This window comes from Hibiscus syriacus, unplaced genomic scaffold, assembly GCF_006381635.1.
Source record: "Hibiscus syriacus cultivar Baekdansim isolate YM2019G1 unplaced genomic scaffold, ASM638163v2 tig00002840_pilon, whole genome shotgun sequence".
NCBI lineage: Eukaryota > Viridiplantae > Streptophyta > Magnoliopsida > Malvales > Malvaceae > Hibiscus > Hibiscus syriacus.
In genome coordinates this window covers 5,101,418-5,120,123 of record NW_024061947.1, presented here as the reverse complement: position 1 = coordinate 5,120,123, position 18,706 = coordinate 5,101,418, and the positions used below count along the sequence as shown (strand labels likewise).

At 32.2% G+C, this 18,706-nt stretch overlaps 2 protein-coding genes and 1 pseudogene across 2 annotated transcripts; 2 read left to right on the top strand and 1 right to left on the bottom strand.

Moving 5' to 3' along the window:
- Positions 1-9,692: 9,692 nt before the first annotated feature.
- On the bottom strand, positions 9,693-10,403 carry LOC120155418 (kiwellin-1-like). The gene has a single exon (XM_039166976.1). The coding sequence runs from the start codon at positions 10,265-10,267 to the stop codon at positions 9,701-9,703; it is 567 nt and encodes a 188-aa protein (XP_039022907.1). The 5' UTR covers positions 10,268-10,403; the 3' UTR covers positions 9,693-9,700.
- Positions 10,404-14,272: 3,869 nt separating this feature from the next.
- On the top strand, positions 14,273-15,865 carry LOC120151892 (annotated as a pseudogene).
- Positions 15,866-15,919: 54 nt separating this feature from the next.
- Positions 15,920-16,582, top strand: LOC120155438. The gene is made up of 3 exons (XM_039166995.1): positions 15,920-16,037; positions 16,114-16,417; positions 16,497-16,582. The coding sequence occupies exons 2-3, from the start codon at positions 16,120-16,122 to the stop codon at positions 16,556-16,558; spliced, it is 360 nt and encodes a 119-aa protein (XP_039022926.1). The 5' UTR covers positions 15,920-16,037; positions 16,114-16,119; the 3' UTR covers positions 16,559-16,582.
- The last annotated feature ends 2,124 nt before the right edge of the window (positions 16,583-18,706 follow it).

Sequence of the window (18,706 nt, the reverse complement as noted above, 5' to 3'; positions counted from 1 at the left end):
AAAATGATTAAATAAGTAAAAGCAATTAAAGTAAAAATAATAAGATGAAGATTGTGAATAAATACGGTAAAAGTAGCCTCAAGCTTCGCTTTGACTCAATTTCCTTATGATCATCAAATAAGTTTTTCTCTTCGGGATTCACGTCGGTTACTTTGTCTACAAGGGTTATCCCGTGACTCTATCTTGTATACCGAATACCCAAGGCAATCTTTGATTCTGGATTCGGTAATTGATTCTAACAACATCAATTGTCGTAGATCAATTACCGTGTAAGTTCATGACGACCGACTCGGATTGTTGCTTCAATAACCGTCAATTCCGATCTCAATTCCCTCTTGGCGAAGCTATCTCGCCAAGTGTATTCCCAGGAAGTCGAATTGCTTTCTATAAGCCGAACCTTCCTCCCACACATTTAATCACAATAACCTCTTGATCAAAGTCAATCTTTGATTTTTGAAAACTGTTTTGATTTTGAAAAATAAGCGCAGAGATTGAGGGAGATATTCCGAAGATATTAAGGGACCGTTTCAATTCTCCCGTTGGAATTGAATCATCACGACAGCTCTCGGCTTATGAAAAGTTTAGCTAAGCATGACAAAAGTCATACTTAGCATATTAAAAACAAAGCTTGAAAATAAAAGAAAAAGGGAAAAAACTTGAAAAGTAAAAAAAAAAAGAAAACTTTAATAAAACTAGAGAGAAAAGAAGAATGTAATTTGAGTGATAAGTTTAGGGTTACCACAAGTGGGTATTTATAGCCTCTCAAAGCCTAATGGATAAACAAAGAAAATAAATAAAATAATCCTAAAGAAAATTATTTTTTAATTTAAATTCAAACTTAAAATAGTCTCCTAATGCAACTCTGCTCGCCAATTTTCCAAAAGGCGTGCGGATAAAGTCTTCTAGAAACCGTCGCTGACTGGACCTTCTAGAAACTGCAACGTCAGACCGCGTCGTGTCTAGAGTCGTGCCCATATCTCCAGCCGTGACCAAATAATAATAAAAATGCAGAATTCACCCGTTTTGTCACAAATTCCGGAAAGCAAGGACCTGTACAAAAATAAGTATAACATGACCAATTCAACAGCAATAATTCCACAAAATCGAAGAAATAACAAGCAAAGATTAACGATTTTGAACACTCATCAATCGACTTCTATATAGGAGGAAGTCAAGAATAACATATATTGACTTCTCTTCACGATGAAGTCGAGAATAACATTGAAAGATTAACTCCTCTTCGCGAGGGAGTCAGGAATAACAAAGATTGATTTTTCTTCATGAAGAAGTCAAGAGTAACAAAGATTGACTTCTCTTCACGAAGAAGTTAAGAATAACAAAGATTGACTTTTCTTCACGAGGAAGTCGAGAATAACATTGAAAGATTGACTTCTCTTCACGAGTGAGCCGGGAATAACAAAGATATTATTATTTTCACAAAGAAGTCGAAATTAACAGATTTTGACTTCTCTTCACGAGGAAGTCAAGAATAACAAAGATCGAATTCTCTTCACGAGGAAGTCAAGAGGAACAAAGATTGACTTCTCTTCACGAGGAAGTCAAGAATAACAAAGATTGACTTCTCTCCACGATGAAGTCAAGAATAACGAAGATTTATTTCTCTTCACGAGGAAGTCAAGAATAAAAAATATTGACTTATCTTCATGAGGAAGTCAAGAATAACAAAGATTAACTTCTCTTCATGAGGAAGTCAAGAATGACAATGAAAGATTGACTCTTCTTCACGAAGAAGTCAAGAATAACAAAGATTGAAGGTTCTAGGGAAATTATCTTAAGAGAATTATCGATACTAATTGTTCTTTTTCAAGTTGTTCAAATTTCAGTAAGCAAAATTGGTATCGATACTCTAAGAATATTGATCCTACTTTACATAGTTGTATCAATACCACAAACCCGAGTATCGATACTGGTCAAGCCCAACAATCACTAACTGCTAGTTTATTTAAATATTATAAAAGAAGTACTTATACTATCTAATGGCAGTGTCAATATTCCTTGTTTTGGACAATTTTATTTTGCAGAAAATTAATTTCCTAACGGCTCCAAATTAACCATCCTCAACAGCAAAAAATGACTACTAACTCATTCAAACTTATAAAAACAACAAAAGAACACTTAAAGAAGGTTAGAACAGTTGAAGAAGGTTAGAACACTCATCCAAGCAATAGAGATCAAGAGAAAAGCTCTGTCACTCTTTATTTCTTCCTTTCTCTTACATACGTTTTGAGTTCATTGCAAATCTTTTAATTGTTTTTGTTGTGAAATTAAATTTGTAAACAGATATCTTGTGAGATTTTTCTTGTTTAGTTCTTCATCCTTTATAAAAAAAAGGGTTGTCTATGTCATAGTCTTTAAAAAGATAATGATTTGTAAAGGTTACTTTTGAGGTCAGAACAAGAAAAAAATAAATTAGTGAATTTGTTAGAAATGCTTAATGTGGAGCTAAGGTAGTAGATGTAGACTTAGTTTATAAGTCGAACCACTATAAATTCTTGTGTAATTTTTTATATCCTTTCTCTTCCACATCCGAATTTTTCAAAAGGTCAATTCACCCATCTTGTGACTTTTTCGATTGATCATACAACCTCAAAAATCTTAATAGTATCCTTCTTAAATTTTGATATCTTTTAATAGAAATTTAGACTAACTTCTGAAATTATAATTATAATATATACTTAATTATTACTTAATTTCATGCATCATTAGCATTATTATTTATCACATGCATTTTTATATTTGTTTCAGAAAGATAATAGTTTTGTTTGCATCGTATATTTTAATTTGTTTAATATAAAAATAAGTGTCTAAACTATGCTCTCTTTTTTCTTTTGGGTGCCTAAGTTTTTTTTAGTCAATCCAGGTACTTAACATTACAAACGTTATCACTTTAAGTGTCCCAAGCATAACGACCATAAAAAAATTCTATTAAGTAACACGTGTCACATTTATATATATATTTTTTAAGTTTATTTAAAAAAAACTTAAAAATGAGATGAAAGACCCAAATTTCTTTGAAATTAAAAGAGACCCAAAACCCTAAAATTACTAATTCTAATTTCTATTTCCAATAATCCCCGACTGTCTCCGGTCATCACTTTTGATGTCATCATAAAACTCTAAATGCATAAATTCTTAATTTTTTAACCCTAAATTTAATGGGTAAGATTTAGCTGGGATTTAATTGTTTCGTACAGGGATTTAAGAGGGAAAACGCCGAATTGATGTTGAATTAGTCTCGCGGGTTGAATTAGCACCATTGTTTTGAAAACCGGACCGGATCGGCCGGTTCAACCGGTTCAATCAGGAACCGTGTGTTAGTCCGGTTTAATCTAAACCGGTTGAACCGTTACTAGTGAACCGACCAGAACTGCTAAACCGTTCGAATCGGACCGGCTGAAAACCGAAAAAACTGGAAATTTTGTTTTTTTTTAAAAAAAAATTAAACCAAACAACGTCGTTTGTTAAACGAGCCAAGTCGAACTCGAGTATTGCTGAGCTCGACTCGAACTTGAAAACTTTGAAAGTAAACTCAACTCGACTCAAACTCACAAGCTAAAAATTATCAAGTTCAACTCAAACTCGAAATATAATATTGAAACTTGAACTCAAAAAGGCTTGAACTAAAAAAAATTTAGAAGCTCGATTGAAGCCTAAAATTCGAGCTTGATTGAAGTGAAAGAATAGTTCACTCAATGCTCACCAAAAGGCTCCATGATTTTAAATGCCAAATTACCTCTATTATTTATAGAAGTTAGTTGTGATGCTCTTCTATGTTTCTTAACAATGTAAGATTGTTTTGTTCTCATATTTTTACTCTTTAGACTTTTGGGATGCTCTTCTATGTTTCTTAGCCATGTGGGATTGTTTTAAAAAAAAATTAAACCAAACAATATCATTTTGTTATGATTTTTTTAAACCCAAATTTATTTTTTAATTATAGTTATATAATTATATTTATTATTTAATATGTTTTACCTTAAATATTATGTTGTAGTTAATTTGAATCATTTTTTTCACTTGATTTTATGGTTTTTAACTTATATATGTTATGACTTGCTTTGAATATGACTTGTGATATAAAAAATTATTTTTTATTAAATATTTTTGGTATTTTTATTTAATTTTTTAAAAAATTATGACGTCGTCAGGTTCTTCCGACCAGTCGGATCGGTTCGACCGGTTGAACCAGTGAACCGGTAGCATGACCGGATTCTGAAAACCATGATTAGCACTACTCCCACGGGAAATTGGTATCGCTGGAAAAACAGAGAAGGGGAAGGGGACACGGGGAGGGGAGAGGGAAATTAAAATATTATTTTTTTTTAAAAAAAAATTTTTTAAATGATATTTTATTTTTTAAAATAAAAATATAAAAATAGATGTGACACGTGTCACTTAATATACTTATTTTATTAGACACTTATGTGAAAAAAATGTATAGTACTTAATTTTATATTAAAAATTTTGACAAAATGTTGAGACAATAGGAGTATTATTTTATTAGAGGGTTAAGGAAAATGTTGAGATGGTCGAGAAGCATTTCCCAGATCAAAGATAAAAAAACGAACATCAGATTGGAACATTTGAAGAATCCAAGATCATGGATTGAAACCTCATGACTCCATAATCAAGATTTCTAGACAGGCCTTAGCTAGAGTCAAAATCAACTTCGCAACGAAGGATATCTAGCTCGAAGCCAAACATCCACGATTTCAACTCCACGATGGAGGATATCGTGCCACTCAAGACAACACAAGTTCAACTTCACAACGAAGGGACGGCTGGTTGTCAACGAATAACTTTCCAATTTCAAAGCTGATTTTCCACGACGGAGGATATCATGCTACCTATGACAACACAAGTTCAACTTCACAACGAAGGGACGGCTGGTTGTCAACAACAATTTCCCAGTTTCAGGGCCAATTTCAACTTCACAGCGGAGGATATTGGACCCAAGACAGCACAAGCTCAACTTCACAGCGAAGGGGCGGCTGACTGTCAACAAACAATTTCGGAGCCAATCTCAACTTCACAACGAAGGATATTGGACTCGAGACAACACAAGTTCAACTTCACAACGAAGGGACGGCTGGTTGTCAACAAACAATTTTCCGTTTCCAGAGCCAATTTCAACTTCACGACGGAGGATATTGGACTTGGAACAATGCTACTTACTTGGATTTCAACTTCACGACGAAGGTTATCCAACTCAAAGAAGGATTATTTGCCATCAAAATTGTCGAGTTCGACTCCATTCAGCTCGATGACACATCAATCGCACTACTTTCCGGTTGCAGTCGAGGTTTTCAAGTCGAGGAGAGGACCTGGGTTAGCCGTGCCTTAGTGACAAGCAAACATTTTCAAACAGCATAGCTTAAGTCAAGAAAAAGCTATCTGTCAATAAAGATTTCTCAGTTCTATTCCGATCCAAGGTCTTTAAACCGAGAAGAAGACCGAAGGGTAACGGGAAGCCACGTGCTGATTCAAATTCTGAACTACGGCTTTAATTTCATATCATTTCAAGATGAACTCGACTTCACGATGGAGGAGTCATCCGTAACTCAATTCGACAGGGAGTTATTGAAACATCAGAGTTAATTTTCAACTCCACTGAACGAAAAGTGTGTCTTTTAATCTTTGCCCTATCCTCGTTACACGACTATGGGCAAAGAGGGGCAGCTGTCAACACACATTTTTCGTCCTAATAGGATTCAAACTCCTAAAAATAGGATAGAATTTTAGGATTCAAACTCCTAAAGATATGATAGAATTTTGCTAGGATTCAAAAAATAGGATAGAATTTTATGATTTAAACTCCTAAAGATAGGATCCACAAGCACTATAAATAGCCATTGTAACTCACCATTGTAAGACACGATTTACACACAAAACACATAGGAAAGCACGGGAAGATATAAAGGCAAAGCTATTGTAAAGGATTCGAAAAGGAAATAAAATGTAGCATTTTCTTTTTTCTTTCTTTTGAATGTGCACGTTATTTTTCTTGAAATTTGGTTCGAATAACCCAAAACATGGGTTGCGCCGATGACCAAAATGGGTGGGGTTTCGATGTTTCGAACCTAGATCTACCCCGAGGCTTATTTTTAAAAACCGATTTGATTTTCGGTTAAAGGAGGGGAAGAGTTTTTTAAAAATCTATATTAGTCTCTTTATTTATTATATGGATATTTTATTCATTTTTTTATTATTCATGTTATTATTATATGTATATATATATATTAAATTATTTTCATTTGATTTTTTACTATATTTTTTTATTATTATTATTATATATATATTTCTTTAATATTTTATTTATAAGTCTAATATTACTATATATATATTATAATTATCTTTATCTAGTCGTATGTATTTTTTATACTTTTAATAGTTTATTTATATACATATAATTAAATATATATATTCTTAATTATTTTTATTTGATTATTTCGTTATTTATGTAATATATCTTATAACTTTATATATTTATATTATTTTTTATTATTTTCATTTTTTTATTCATTATTATTATATTTTTTAAAAAAAAACCTTGTGTCTTTATCATTATTATTATTAAACATTATATTATATACTACTAACCTAGAGGATCCATTTTTTGTCTTATTTCTTACTAAAGCCCCCACTTTCGGTGAATTGAGAGGGTAACTTTTCTATTTTTAAGTATATATATATATTTATATTTCTTTTTCCTTTTTTCAAATATTACTATATATAATTATTACTTTACTATTTTTTTTCTTATCTTACTTATTATTTTATTTATTTTATTTTTCTCTTGTATCTTATTTGTTTTCTTTACCTTGTTTATCTAACACATTTCTCGATTTTTTTTTCAAATCAATCAAGGGTAAGTAATTAGGATCGAAACTTTACCTTTTAATTTAACTTGTTATTTTTCTTAATTAAGACAACTGGAAATTACGTAGTACCGAAAGGGCGGTTCAAGGGTGCTAATCCTTTCTTGACCGTAACCGACTCCCGAGCCCGACATATTTCTGGTAAGACGCAGATCAGGTAAGAAATAGGGTATCCGATCAACCCATTTATTTTTAAATAAATGATCGGTGGCGACTCCAATCCACATTTTTCAAGTCGAAGCCCAATTCCGGGGCCCAACCGAAAGACGGTTGCGACACATCGTACATTTTAATTTGGCTTAATATAAAAATAAAATATATTTTATTTTTTCTTTTGGGTGTCTAAGATTTTTTAGTCAATCCAGGAATATAAAATTACAAACGTTATCACTTTAAGTGTCTTGAGCATAAAGGCTATTAAAAAATTCTGTTAAATAACACGTGCCGCGTTTATATATTTTTTAAAAATATTTAAAAAATCTTAAAAATTAGAGAAAATACCCAAATTTCTTTGAAATTAAAAGAGACCCAAAACCCTCAAATTGCTAATTCAAATTTCTATTTGCAATAATCCCCGACCATCTCCGGCCCTGATCGATCATCACCTTTGTTGTCATTCTAAACCTTTAAATACATAAATTCCATATTTTTAACCCTAAATTGAATGGGAAAGGGATTTAATTGTTTCTTACAAGGATTTAAGAGGGAAAAGGCCGAACTGATGTTGAATTAGTGTCGGGGGGTTGAATTAGCACTACTAACAGGGGAAATTGGTGTCGCTGGAAAAAGAGCGAAGGGGACACGGGGAGGGAAGAGGGCAACTAAAATATTTTTTAAAAAATAGTTTTTTAAATGATATTTTTATTTTTTAAATAAAAAATTATATAAAAATAGATGTGACACTAGGGATGAGCATGGGTCGGGTTTTTGGTCCACCCAAAACCCGACCGGAGAAAAAGGAGTCCTCCACCCGAGACCCGACCCGACCCGACCGAAACAAGATTTCACCCGACCCGATATATAACTTAAAAACCCGACCTGTTCCGACCCGAAATAATATAAAAATATTATTTTTATTCAATAAAAACAGTAACTTAACTGAAAAAAATAATATATATAGGGGTATTATTGTAATTATTCCTAAATATATAAGATAAAATTATATATTTTTCGGGTCGGGCGGGTATTTTTCACCCTAAATCCGAACTCGACCCGAACATCACATTAAAAAAAACTAACTCAATCCGACCCGAACCCTATTTTTAAAAAAAACATGACCCGATCAGGTTTAAAAAATAATTTTTTTAAATGATATTTTATTTTTTAAAATAAAAAATATATAAAAATAGATGTGACACGTGTCACTTAATATACTTATTTTAATAGACACTTATGTGAAAAAAATGTATAGTACTTAATTTTATATTAAAAATTTTGACAAAATGTTGAGACAATAGGAGTATTATTTTATTAGAGGGTTAAGGAAAAAGTCTCTTAAATAGTTGGAATGTGATATCCTTTAAAAGTAAAAATCTAGCGAATTGTGTTGTTTATTTAAAAAAAAATCAATTTAGATTTTATTTTCAAATAAAGCTTATTTTGTTTAAATAAATTTACATTCATAAAGAATCAGAATTCAAAATCACATTTGGACTCGTAAATTCTAATTTAAAGACAACATATAATCAATTAAGTATCAAGTTTGAGATTTGTAAGGGTGTTAAGTGTTTCCTACATATAACTAACTCTTGAATTTGCTTAATTTTTTAATCTCTAATTAAACAGAGATTTCAAATTTGTCCTTAAAAAGATATTTTAAAAAATTTCTTTTAAAAGGCAGTTTTATAGGTGTTTGTTCATATCCAACCCTAAATGATATATATCTACTCCCATCTTATTTTCAAAATTGGTATTTTTAAATAATTATGAACACGAATATTAAAAAAAAATCAACGAGCTTAAAGATCTTTCTGATAGAGTAACTGTACAACGAAAAAAAGTTTCTATAGGAAAGATTTGACCAACTCCCCTACTTAGTGTCTCACAAAGAACAACATACAGTTGCCCTATTTATGAAGTTCAACATATGATATATTGAGAGCATTTCTAAGCAAAGTGAAAGTAGTATAACGTTTATGGGGAAAAACCAAATAATTTAGGAGAATAACTTGATCGAATTTTTAAATATGATATTAGGTTTATTGCATTATTTCCAAATTAATATCAAATTGTATAAATTTTAAGATTAAGAGTGTTACTATACCAGGCGTTGTTAGTTGTTAGACGTCTGTTTGATCGTTTCAATTTTAACAGTAGAATGATTTGTTATAATATATTTGAATTTAGTGATTAAATTATAAATTTAAAAGGAAAAAGGTTACTCATTTATAACCGACAACGACTCATGTTTCTATTATAAGCTTTGAATGTTTTACTTCCGTTAAGCAAGTGGATAGGATAGACTAAAATCTGAATAATATATAAAGCATTGCCTCTCTGATATTCTTTTGTGGACTTCAGTAGGACATAAACTAGGAGATTTTGATGTCTTTTATACGTAAAGGGATTCTATGAATAAACGACGATGCCACGTTGAGCATTGATATGCTTGTCCATATGTTTTGTTTGCTCAGCCTGCCTGTTTCAAATAATTTTGGGCGTTCCTCATAGCAACTAATGGTTAAGATGTAAGGCATGATTTTAATGCTTTAAGACTTTTACATTAATATTAATTTAACTGTAATTTAAAACACACGATGATAACACGCTTTTAATACAGATTTATATTATGATTAAAGAGATCAATCGGTGTCCGACCAGTAGATATCCATGCCCCCCCAATCACTTTCAGGAACTCCAAGAGCCTTCCAAACTGCTTTGGAGGCATCAACGATGTTATTAGGGCAAGGAGGCTGATAATCATGGTCCGAATCGCATCCCATCGTAGAATCACATTCGTCGACGACTTTAGCCCTCACACTTCTTCCATTACCATAAATGTTAATATACTTCAAACACCTCTTTTTGTCGTTAAACCACCCGGTTGAAAGTGCCACCACAGGGTCATCATCCGAGTGGTATTGGTTGTCACATTCCGACGGGCCGCCGCCATCTCCACCGGCCTGAAAGCTGTTGAGTGTCAACGTTGCTTTCGTATGGCTCGACACGAGCGGTGAACATTTATATGTTGTGTAGAGCTTCCCAACTTTACAACAGTCAGAGTCGTTTTCAGTGTTGCATTGCCCAGGAGGAGGATTTTTCCCTCTTATTGTCCCACTAGGCCTGCAAGTTTGAGCTTTAACACTTGCGAATATATACACAACGCAAAGGAGAATTATGAAGACACTTGAACCAGCTTGCTTCTTCATTTTCTAATTCAGCTTTGTTTTAATGTTTTGGTTGTGCCAAACTACAACTGGGGAAAGGCAATATATAGAGATTATAGCTCCAAGTAATTTAAAATATCACTCTTTCAAACTTTAAATTAGGACAAATTTGTGGCACCTTCGGACTACCAAGGATAATATATTCTTTTTTAACTTGCAGAAAATATAGACAAATATAGGTATAAATATTATGGTGGACCGCTAGAATGGAAGATTTGTGAGTTGAGTTAATGTATAAAAGTATATGCAATGAATCAAACATGTATTGTACCGATAAGGAATATTCTTTTAATCACGATTGTGTTCATCAAGTTAAAAGAAATTTAGTTAGTTAAGATAATGAATTGTATTTTATGATTTAAACTCACTTTAATTTTTTTTTTCAAGTAGAGTTGAGTTTATAAAGTTTGAGTCGAATCGAAGTGTTCGAATTTATATTCAAATTTAATTATAATTATTTTTAGTATTATAGTATTTATTCTATTTTTTTTCACTTTCTCTAACCATAATATATATATATATATATTCATATTTCTTTCCTTTCCATTTTATAATGTTACTAAACAAATCAAATAGAATCGAATATCATTATAAATAAAAGGGTAAAATATATCATTGATCACCTAACTATTTAGCCCTTTTATTTTACCATCGATCTTTCAATTTTGTCAATCAGACCACTTAACTATATAATTTTTTCAATCAAGCCACTTGTTGTTAATATCTAACGGAAATACCGACATGGTAGTTAATAAAATTGGTATAATTATACATTTAATCCTCAATAATTAGGCATTTTATCAATTTGGTCCTACATCAAATTTAATTCAATAAATTTAATCCACCAATTAGATGGTGAAACATGTCACCATTAGATTAAATGTTTTTCTATAATTTAAATTTATTTAAGGGTAAATTACATCGTTCCTCACTGTATTATACTCTCTCTCCTATTTTCCTCACCCAACTTTAACTTTTCTATTTTGCTCACTAAACTTTACAAATTGAATCATTTTGCTCACTCCCCCGTTTTCTCTCTAATGACTGATGATGTGGCTTTTTTATTATTTAATATAAAAAAATTTAAAAAATAAATTAAAAACGGAAATGTGGTCGGATGCCACATTCGACCATTGGCGACAACCATAGATAGTGGTCGTTTGTGCCCAAATTGGGATGGGTCGCATCGCCTCGATGTCACGAGATCAAATTCAACCTCCATTTTGTCAGAAGTTGCTCCGAAGCCCACGAATTTGAGATTGGAAGTGAGGAAACTGAAACGTTTCAATCCAAATTCACGGGTTTTGGGATATTTTCTGGTGAAACAACCACCAGGTTCAGACTCATGGGTCGAGACAAATCAACCCGTCCCATTTTGGGTTCGAACGGCCACCATCTACGGCGGTCGGAATGAAAATGACGTGGTGGTCGACGAAAAGAAAATGGAGAAGAGAAGGAAAAAGGGTAAATTACACCATGAGTCATTAAACTTTACTCTCTCTCATATTTTACTCACCAAAACGACATAGTTTTAGAGTATATTTGAGTTTTTCAAAACGGCATCATTTTGATTCCTGTGCCACATCATAATGCTGTTAAAAAGTTACGGTAGAGTAAGCAAAATGATTCAATCTGTAAAGTTCAGTGAGCAAAATAGAAAAATTGAAAGTTAGGTGAGGAAAATAAGAGAGAGAGTATAGTACAGTGAAGAATGGTGTCATTTACCCCTCACCATATGGTTAAATGAAAATCAAATAACATATAGATGCATAAGAATAAAGAAGGTTTGGGGGAAATTGAACCTGGGGCACTCGGTTGAAATTAGGGATGGGATGGTCGGGTTTGGTTTGGGTTAGGCCAACCCGACCTGACCTGAAAATTTTACATCCTTCACCGACCCTACCTGACCCGAAAAATATATACCCTTCACCCGATCCGAACCCGACCTAACTTTTTGAGATAAAATTCGAATCAGACCCGACTTGACCCGAAATAATAAAAGATGTTATTTTTATTCAATAAAAACAGTGATTTAATTGAAAAATAATAATATAAAGAGGGGTATTTTTTTAATTATATCTAAATATATAAAGTAAAATTATATTTTTTGGATCAGATCATATATTTTTTACTCTAAACTCGAATCTGACCTGACCCGAACCTAAATTTTAAAAAAAAAACCCGACCCGATATACTATTCCCCTCGTACCCCTTTTATTCTTATGCCTCTATATGCTATTTGATTTTCATTTAACCCGATGGTGACACTATCTACTTATCCATTTGGTTGGAAGATAAATATATAATTAAATAAAGCGAAGAATAATGTTTGACAACACAAGCTTGTGTTGCTGTAAAAATGGCTCCAGAATCAGTTGTTCGATAACATCAGCCAACACTTGGTACCTGTTTAGATAAAATAATCCTTTTGGTTTGTCACCTACTTCTTCCTTATCTCTTCTGCTTCTGCTTCTGCTTCTGCAACTCTTCCTCACCAACTTCTTCTCCCCATTCTGAAACTCCAGACCCGTACTATACTGTGAAAACTTCAAATCCGGAACCCCTTCACTAGCAGTAACAACCTCGCTGATAAGATTCTGACAATAAAAAATTGAACTCCCTTCGTTTAAATTCTTATAAGTAAACTCTAAAAGCTCACTAACTGGAACTGTTTTGATAGAAACATCCATGGAATCCCCTTCTACTCGGGTGACACAATGATTACAATCTGGGCTAGAACGGACTTAGCACAGATCTGATTGGTTCCGTTTAATCAGCTTAAGTACACATTATAGCAAGTTTTAAAGATGAGAAGCAAGCAATCGCCACGGACCAAAAAGTAAGAGCATCCAACGGCGGACAGCAAAACTCGGAGCATAGCAAACTCTATCGATCCGTCGCCAATGACACCGACCTTTTTGATGGCCTATTATCTAAATTTCTCATTAAGATCTATTACATTGTATCCATATCTAAATGATGGTCTTTTTGGTTTGAAGCATGAATCCAATATATAACTTTGAGGCCGTTTTAGTCCTCTTTCCTACAGAAGGATTCGACCTCCTATGACTAAACGCCTCTTCTTGTCATTCTTCTTTCTTGGGTCAACTGGGTTAGTATTGCTCTCTAACCGTTCCTAATTGATTTGTTAAACCTTGTTTACTACAATAAATTTGTCAATTTATGATAAAATTTATATATGACGTTACTTATATCATCACAAAATATATTATAATGTGATGTTTTTTTTATTTTCGTCATATTTATTGATTAATGGTATATCTTTTACGATAATTTTAAAAATTATCATTAATTTTTGTCACTGTATGTTTGGCGTCAAAATCTTTCCACCAAATTCTTTGGTGGAAAACCTTTTAATGACATTTAGATAAAATAATGACGGTGTAAAATCGTCTCCAATGAAAAACATGTATTAGTGACGATTTATTATAATGACGATTGAATTTGAAATAGTGGTATTGCACATTTGTCACTAATAAGTTTTATTCGTGACAATTTAATTTATCATATTTTATAAGACACTAAAAGTGACATTTTATTATTGTGACAAAAAATAGTTTTAGAACGACGAAATCAATTATTTGTCACTTGTTTTTATCTCTATTTTTTATATGACGATTTTAAAAGACGTCATAAAATTATGTCAGTTAATGTTAAAAAATAAGATAATCTAACAACCTTATTAAATTATATATTTTATAGATATTTTATATATTTTTTATTTTATTAACATTATTCTATATTAGATTATCTCTCATTCAAATATTTTTAAAGTAAAACATAAAATAATAAATCGTTAAATTTACTCATTTAAATTCGTCGCTCTACAATTCCGAGAACACAAGTCTTTTTTATTCATATTCTGCTTTCCCCAGTCCTACTCTTTCAATCGCTCCAGCACTTTTACAATTTACAAAGGTCTTTGGAAACCCTAAAACAATAAATTTACTCATCAAGGAAGGACGAATGGCGGTCCATTGCAATTCCGCTCCTCTGTGTTGTAAACCATTGAGAAACAGAGGCCCCAGACCCGTATCCGCTCTCTTACCCGCTCGTCTATCCTCAATTCCTCGAACCTATTCAGCTTCCGTTCAAATAGATTAAAGCTCTCAACCTGTAGGTATTCATTAACTTTTAAACCAAAATCTACGATTCATTCTGTATGGTTTAGTCTTTATATGTATATGTTTTCGTTTCGGGTTGGTTTCACAGGTGGGATAAGGGGGTTTCTGTTGTTGTTTCTGAAGAGAGTGCTGTTGGGTCCAGCTCTTCTGGGACTGATGTATTCAACCTCACTTACCTAGAGGTGGGTTTCTTTTTCTTTATGATTTAGTAGTTTCAGTTAATTTTCACCCTCTTTTTTGTTGTTGACATGGTTTAGTTTTTTGTTTTTAGGGGAATAGTTGGTTGTGGGATGTAAGTGGGGTTAAACTTTTGGTTGATCCAATTCTGGTTGGTAACTTGGACTTCGGCATTCCATTGCTCTATGATGCTGCCAAGAAATTTATTAAGAATTTCAAGGTTTCTTTTTGTATCCATGTTATATATATATATAATTTGCTTTGTTGTTTAATAAGTGTGTTTGTTGTAATTGGGGTGTAACTTCCTTTGTGCAGCTTTCTGATCTTCCTCAACTTGATTACTTACTGATTACACAAAACGTTGATGATCACTGCCATTTAAGGACCTTAAAACCGCTCTCGGAAATGTCCCCAAATCTTAAGAGTCGTCGCAACTCCAAATGCCAAGCCTTTGTTGGATCCACTTTTCAGAAATGTGAGTTAAATCGTTAATTTAGTTTTCAGGGGTTCTACTAGGAATCTGTTACTGTTTATGGTTCACGTTCCACTGTATTTTTTGTGGTTTGGTTCATTGAATATACCATCATAAATAGATGATAGTGTTAAATGTAAACAATTCAGGACAACTTGTCATTTTATTAATCTATTTAGTTGTAGAGCATTTGGTTTTAAACTAATTTTCAACCGAATCTGCTACTGTTTGATGTATCCATGCATATGGCTTTACTTCTGTTCACTGTTGCATTAGAATCTTTCAGGTCACATATCTAGAACCTGGTAAGGAGTCTGAAGTTGAATCAAGCAATGGTTCCAAAGTCAGAATTCAAGATACTCCTGGGCTAGTTCTCGGTCCTCCATGGCAACGACCTGCGAATGGGTAAGGCTCTCCGAGCTTCAACTTGAGAATGTGACTTTAAGTATAATGCTTGCACTCTCCGTTACTAATCATTGGTACCGTATGGTGTGCAATATTATTTTCTTATGACTGAACTTACATGTATGGTTTTTGCCACGACGGTCTTGGAATTATGTGTTTCAGGTATCTAGTCATTTCTCCACAGGGCCAATTAACTCTCTATTATGAACCTCATTGCGTATACAACAAAGATTTTCTTGAGAAGGAGCGTGGCTACATCGTTATCACCCCAGTCATCAAGCAGCTTCTTCAATGCTATTATTGTTCATTTTCACTTTCATCTCTGTAAATACCTTGGCAACATTAATGCTATTATTGTTTAAGAAAAATCCTATGGTAAGTTGGACACTTTTGATATTTATTATAAAGTTTATTTTTATTTTAAAGTCTAATTTTTATTTTTAAAATCATATAGTGCAAGGATGATGAAGAACCAAATAGGAAGGATTTCTTCAAGGCAACTCATTATTCAAATGAAAAAGGATGGACAACTTCTGAGGCACAAGCAAAATATGTAAGACCTTACAAAATTAAGTATTAAATTGTAATTTTCATCTAAGGATTATTTTATTTATGAATGACTTTTTTAGGAGAAAATGGTGGAGTTGCAATCAACTCCAACTGAAGAAGGAGCAGAACCTAAGAATATTGATGATATAATGGATGAGGTACTTGGTACTAGATCAGGATACATTCAGGGGCTTAGATATGGGCCAAAGCCTAAGAAAGCAAATTCAAGTGCAGATACAATCGAGTTAAAAAAGAGTTTGAAGAATAAAGAAGATGAACTTAATAACTATAAGTCAAATTTTGAATTGATTCAAACTCAAATGGAAGCTATGAGATCTGCTTTGTTAGCTGTTGGAATTCAAGTGCCATCAATTCAATTTTCAGGTAAACAATATGGTTAATCAAATAAAAATTATTATATAATATTAATTGTAGTAACTAGTGTTGATATTTTAATTTGTAGCATCAAATGATACCACGAACACAACATCAACAAAATCACAACCGACTCAAGGTTTGGATTGAGATTGCTACAATGAAATATTCCACAAGTCATATTATTATCATATTATTTTTATTTTATGCAAACATTTAAACATTTTTATATTTATAGAAATGAAATTATTATGTTTTTAGCGAAATATTTGTTTAAATCTTATTATTTTGCAATAAGTGAACTATTTTTTTATTTAGATTTGTATAAATAATTTTTTAATATATATTGTCATTAAAAATGTGACAATTTTTAGTTTTGCCACTATGACCTTATATATGGTGACGTTATGCATAATCATCATTCAAAATATTATTAGGTAACGATATATTATGTCATTAAAAATGTGATAATATCTCTTTCGTCACATATAAGTTGATTTTAATGCATTATTTTTTACGATATAAATCATCAATAACAAAATTTTTCATAATTTAATGACATAATAAGTTGTCATTGAATATTAATTATATAGTTATGTTATATATAAATATCATTCATGTTACTATTAGGTGACGATATATTATGTTACTAATAATGTGACAATTTTTTTTTCGTCACGTATACAATGAAATTATTGTGTTATTGGTGACGGTATGATTTATTAATAACGAAAATGTACATCATTTAGTGACAAAAGTAATTGTCACTGAATGCAAATTAAACTGTGACGTTAACCATTAACGTCACTATATATTTAACAATACATGACGATAACACATACATCGTCACTTTTGACATTTAGTGACACACCTAGGGTGACAATTATCGTGACATTGATTTTTACGTCACACAATACATCAACTGACATAAATTGAAGTTTTAGTGACAATAACCTAGATGCCACTAATAAGAAAATTTGTTGTAATGTAGAACAACCTGCTAACCAACTTATCTAGTTTCGATTACTTGGGATAGGATATTTGGCAACTAGCTTTTATTTCTCGTTGGTCTGAGCTACACAAATCCAACTTATGTTATTGCCATACAGCCTTCAATTCTAGTGTTCACCTTTCTCTTGGCTGTGATGATGAAAAAGATTTTTTGTTTTTTGATATCGGTTCATTTCTATATTTCTTATAAACTAAATGTATATATTTTGATGTCTGTTGCCTTTTGCCATATTTTGTATGAAACTGATCTACTTGCAGTACAGAAGAGTGAATTTGCAAAAGACTGAAGGTCAAGCAAAGGTTGGAGGTATTGTGGAATACGGCTATCGGATAGAGTAAAATCGTAACTGATAATTTGAGAAAATAAAAATAAAGATAAAGAAGACACAATATTTATGTGGAAAACCCCTAAATAATATAGGGTAAAAACCATGAGAAAATGTAGAAGAATTTCACTATGAGAAAATAGGAATTACAACTTCTCTCGATCTAACAAGGAGAAAACAATGACAATTCTCTCTTGATAAAAAGGAGAAAACAACTCTCAAGAAAACTCTCTAAATTCTCTAGTATTGGAAGAAAGCTAGAATGATTTGAGATGGTTTTAAAGCTAAATGTGTTAGGGTATTTATAGTTGAAGTTTAAGGACTAATCTTATAAATATCTTAAAGTGTAGGGACTAATAGAGAAATTTTACCATACCATTTTTTTAACAATTTCTGTGCAACTTTCTGTGCATATTGCTGCCAACTTACAATGCAACTTTCGGTGCATTATTCAAGACCAATTTTCAACAATCTCCCACTTGAAGATTTGATTGGAACAATCATATCTTCACACCATTCTTTCTACCTTGTACCATCATGTTGCTTACGTATCTGATAGGACACAAGAGGATCGACAGCAAGTAAATTTATTAGCATTGATCTCTTTCGTCATGAAATCTACTATGTTGTCTTTGGTATGGATCTTCTGCATATCTATCGTCCCTTCTTCCACATTTTCATGAATGAAATGGTACTAAACTTGTATATGTTTTGTCCTTGAATGAAATGTTGGATTCCTTGCTAGATGCAAGGTGCTTTGACTATCACAAAACAGAGAGACGTACTCTTGATTGTGCCCAAGCTCCTCCAATAGCATCTTTAACCAGATTGCTTCTTTACTGGCTTGTGTAGCTGCTACATATTATGCTATGTTGTGGATGTAGCCACTACTGACTGCAATTTTAAAAACCAACTTACAGCTTCACCAGCAACTTTGAACACATATCCTGTAGTAGATTTG